General features: G+C 31.5%; 1 protein-coding gene across 1 annotated transcript; it reads left to right on the top strand.

Moving 5' to 3' along the window:
* Window positions 1-3,705: 3,705 nt before the first annotated feature.
* Window positions 3,706-4,760, top strand: LOC112294059 (small ribosomal subunit protein eS25). The gene is made up of 3 exons (XM_024544182.3): window positions 3,706-3,848; window positions 3,985-4,119; window positions 4,520-4,760. Exons 1-3 carry the CDS (start codon window positions 3,771-3,773, stop codon window positions 4,631-4,633), a joined length of 327 nt encoding a protein of 108 aa, XP_024399950.1. The 5' UTR covers window positions 3,706-3,770; the 3' UTR covers window positions 4,634-4,760.
* Window positions 4,761-5,079: the final 319 nt, after the last annotated feature.

Below are 5,079 nucleotides of genomic sequence, written 5' to 3'. Positions count from 1 at the left end.
ATGAGCAAAGAGGAGTGTTGAGATCATTAAATGTAGCCTGCGCTCTCTATAATATTTATTGTAGACTACAATAAATACTATAGCTATAGTATTTAGAGTCTAGTGGAGAAGTATTGTTTATCTTCTCCCCTTTTTCTTCTTGTATACAAGACACAAACAGATCAATAGATTTTTATGTATGAAGCTCTCTCTTCTTAGAAACCCTCTTGTGTGTATAACTTAGTACTACTCTTGTGTGTATATATTACTTACTATTATTCTTGTATCTTTCTAAATATTCTCAATACAAACTATATCCTATTGAGTTCTCATTTCTATTATTTTCATTTGTAAGGTAGATTTTAATAGAGTGTAACTTAAATTTTGAGTATATCCAAATTACTACTCTACTTTTTGTTTATTGTATAAAGGAGTGTGCTATTAGAAGGGATTTTAGTTTTTTGTTTGATTGAAAAATCATGTGTGTGTTTTTAGATTTTATTTGACATCTATAATTTAATTTATTTCTTAAAAAGATTGAAATTGTATTCAAGTTATTTCTAGATTATTTTTCTTACTTCTTACCTTCTTTGTATAAACTCCACAATACTATTTTAGATAAAGCGATGTAAATATGTGCCATTTCATATGTTGTTATCAAAGATAATGTTATTCTCTCAAATTCAAATAATCTAATTAAAAATAAATAAATAAAATTTATATTATGTTAATTTTCTTTTAATCTTTGGAACAAACATTTGACAACTATTGTTTGTTTTCAAAATATAGATTTCCAAAAATATTCCCTCTTCTCTCAAAAAAATTGGATTGTATTTTTTAAAATAAAAAATAGATTAACTTTATCAATGTTTTGCCATAAGAAGTTCTTTAACTTATATAAGATAATATATATATATATATATATATATATATATATATACATATATATATTATTCTAATTATAAATTATAATATCTTAGTATTGATTATTTATTTATTTATTTATTTTTATTATTTGGTATTTATATCAAATCTCTTTATATATAAAAAAAAATTAAAATTGAGTTAAAATTTTTATTTTGAAGAGATTGAATATTTTCTTTTATGCTTTGGTTAGATTAGTATTTTATCAAGTTTAAAAAGTTGAATATATTTTCTATTCTTGAATATCATTTTATTATGTTTACTACTATGATATTTTGTGCTATTACAAGAACTCATATTTTCATGCTTGTTCACATAGACTTTAAAAATATATATTTTTTTAAAAAAAAATATCATATATATTTCTAAAATATGTTGAAATATCAAAAATATCCATATGTTCTTGATGATAAGAAATGTATTCATCACTTTTGTGATAACATCAAAGTTCTTGCTTCAATCTAAAATAAATAGTGGTTGAATTGCATTTACCTCACTATATATATGGTAAAAATCTTAGAGAAAAGGACAAGAAATTTCCAAAATTTTTGAGAAAATAAAAGTAAGTAATACAACTCAAAACACACTCTCCTAACTTTTCATTAATTTCAATTAGGAAGTTTCCAAATAAAAAACCACTATGCTCATAAACATGTCATATTTCCATTCAAGTCAAATAGTAGCATCAAATGATTTATAACTATTTATTATAGTTTTTTTAGATCTTTCATCATTGCATAAATAACTTATTTTATTATAAGAATGATCGTTAAATTGATCAATTCTTTGACCTTACATTTAGTTCAAATCTAATATTTTTCAGTGTTTGAATTCCATTGAAGTTTTAGCAATTTTTGTAGATTCTTATTTGTGAGCAATTCATGGCAAAAAGCACTGAAGATTTGAAGCTATGGAATTTTAACTCACCATTAAATGGTCTTGGTTTTATATCTAAGTTTTACAAAGGATGTTGAATTCTTGCATTGTACTCATGCTTTTAAGTCATTTGTATTAAAAGAATTTTATTTATGTTTTAAATGATATGTCAAAGTAGAAATTCTTCAATTCCAAACAAAGTCTTTGGTAACTTAAAAACTCTTGTTTGAAGTCTTTAACTTGGTTATCAATATTACAAACTAAGAAAGATATATGTTTTTGTACTAACAAAAATTAGGCAATGCAAGAGTTAGAAGGAAAGGCATGAAGTAATATGATATTAGTGAGACAAAATGAAATTCTTCTTAAAACGTCAAAGTGTGAAGGTAGGATATTATGTTAAATATGTATTGTGGCTTGAATTCAATAACATAGTTGCTAGCTGTATTAGAAGCTGCAAAAATCACATGTACATATGATTTTTTGTTCTTTTGAACAAAATTCTTAGAGACATAAATCTCAAGTTGATGAAGAGGGTCCACCAATTTCTTTACAACACATAAATTGAGCTCCACTTGAACTTAAAAAAAAAATAGTTGTGATATCTTATTAGATTGAAGGATAGATTTGATATTATAACAAAAGTGAGGGGTTGATTTTCTATTATCAAGAATATAAGAATATTCTTGATATTTCAATATATTTCAAGAGTATGTATATGATATTTTTTTCCTAATTCTCATAAAAGGCATAGAATTGAGTTTCTATCTAAAAACCATTTATTTCACATAATAAAATCAAGATTTATATATATATATATATATATATATATATGTTGATGCATATTTAATTCTTTAAAAAATATATCTAAGAATAATTTATCATCTATAAAAAACATCATATTTTAAATTACATATCATTTATCTTATCTTCTTAATTTTATTAAAAGATTTTTTATATAATTTTTTGTTTCATAATCTAAATAAGAATTGATTAAATTTTATCAAAAAATAAATTTATTTTGAAATAATATCAAATATTTTTTTCTATTTTAAAGTCAATTTTTTACATCTGTATATTAAATATATATAGTAAATTATAAAAATATATATTTTTATTTATTTTCCTAAATTAAATTGATATAAATTTATTGGGTCTAATAAACTAAATTCTACCAAAAATAAAATAATAATCCAGGACCTGCCATGAACGTGTGAAGCGAATAGCTGTATCGATGGGCAAAAATTGATGAGGAGTATGTGCTGGAGACGTGCCAAGGCTAGCTTGGTATTGACAGCATTTTCGATGCTTGAATGAATCGGACAATTTGTATGGCCATATGTTGCTAGAATTTTCTAGAATCCACCCCAACTGGATCTAATCCCAAGCTGTTGATCTACTTAAGTGCATGAGTGATCATCAAGTAAAGATGTACTACAGTGACGTATGATGTTATTAAACTACAAAAACCTGTACACTCTTGTGTGTATGACTTACTACTACTCTTGTGTGTGTATTACTTACTATTACTTTTGTGTCTTTCTAAACACTCTCAACAAAGACAACCTTGGAGTGTCTTTTTACAACTCATGTGTTCCATTCTCCAAATAGTTACATTTATTTATTTAAGAAAATATGTCGAAGTGTTGAAAAATAAGATAAAAGAAAAGATAAAAGAAAACAAATGTTTATTCGAAGAAATCTTTCACAGTAAGTCCAAAAGGCGGTCATTTATCCCTCCGTTTAAAGGGCCAAAGGCGAAAAAGATGCAGCCTCTTAAAGGCAAAGATGGGGTGTGCCACAAAGCGGGGGATGGAGAAGCCGGGTCCGGCGACCGGGTCCCGTCCGTCATGGGTGTGGTGGGAATGGTGGGTCGGGTAGACCATATTAGGGTTTAGCCCGTCCAGCCCCCCCTTTTCCCCCCGACGCCCTCGTCTCGACGTCTCTCTCTTGCTCTTGTGTGTGCTTGTCCTTCATCGCACGCCGCAAACATGGCCCCTAAGAAGAAAGAAGCGCCCCCTGCATCCAAGCCCGCCAAGAGCGGCGGTGGTGGCAAACAGAAGAAGAAGGTGATGTACCCTTCTTTCTTTTTTAGGAGAATGTCTCTGAAGCTTTTGATAACGTCCGTGGACCGTGTTGGGTGTTAGTTGATCGGGGAGTGTAGGAAGTATGCCCTAACAGTAGCCATGGTTTCTCTTCACGCAGAAGTGGAGCAAGGGGAAGCAAAAGGAGAAGGTCAACAACATGGTCTTATTCGACCAAGCAACCTACGACAAGTTGCTGTCGGAGGTGCCCAAGTTCAAGCTGGTCACTCCCTCCGTGCTCTCTGACCGACTTCGTGTAAGTATCTGATTGTGTTCTGGGTTCCAATTGATTCAGGGCAGCCTATATCTGTGCCACCTCAGCTAGATCGAAAGTCTTATATTGTGCTCGTTTCAGTTGTGGAAGTGGAAGGCATCGCTAGCTTAGGTCTAGGGTATCTGGGTCTAAATCATTAGTGTGTTAGTTGCATTTAGGGATGTAGTTGTGAACACTCTTGCTGTATGATAGATTTTAGATCTAATGTAAGTGTTTTCGCCAGCCTGGATCGATTTAGTCAATTTCAGATCCAGGGGTATGACTGTTTTTGCTGCGTGCAGTGACCTCACCTGCTTAATCCACCCCAATTTCACTTATGCTTAAATCTTTTGTTACTACGTTCGTGGATTGTTTTTGGACTAATGGTGCATTCTGTATGCAGATCACTGGATCTTTGGCAAGGAAAGCTATCAAGGAGTTGATGGCTAAGGGCACTATCAGGCTTGTTGCTGCCCATGCCAACCAGCAAATTTACACTAGGGCTACCAACACCTAGGTTTCTGTTACGGGTTTTGCTTGAAATGTCGTGTGGAGAACGTCACTCCGACTTGCAAGCTTGGGGTTTCGACTGCCTTATAATGTTGTATCCGAATTTAATATTATGCCCCAGGGTTTTGCGGTCTCGTCATGGTGACTCCTGCCATTCGATCTGTACTTTCGAGTTCATTATTTGCACTCAAGGATACTAGCTTGTGCACAACCTGTTCTTGGAATGAGAGATGCATAAATGATGTGTCAAGAATGACATCAAATCCTATTAAATCATGTCATGAGTTTGTCGAGATTGTTGGCGGTCATCCATACCAGCCTGAACATAACTTCCGCGTCCTGTGCAATTGGTGAAGGCGATATGTATAAAATAGGAGTCGGTTCTTGTTGCGTTTCAGTGTCATAATTCTTCCTGTGCGTGCCTTGCCTTCCTCTAGTGGGCGTGTTCTTCGT

Source organism: Physcomitrium patens, chromosome 17, assembly GCF_059467195.1.
Source record: "Physcomitrium patens ecotype Gransden chromosome 17, ASM5946719v1, whole genome shotgun sequence".
NCBI lineage: Eukaryota > Viridiplantae > Streptophyta > Bryopsida > Funariales > Funariaceae > Physcomitrium > Physcomitrium patens.
Note: the sequence above shows the minus strand (reverse complement) of the source record. Positions and strands in the feature narration are given on the sequence as shown.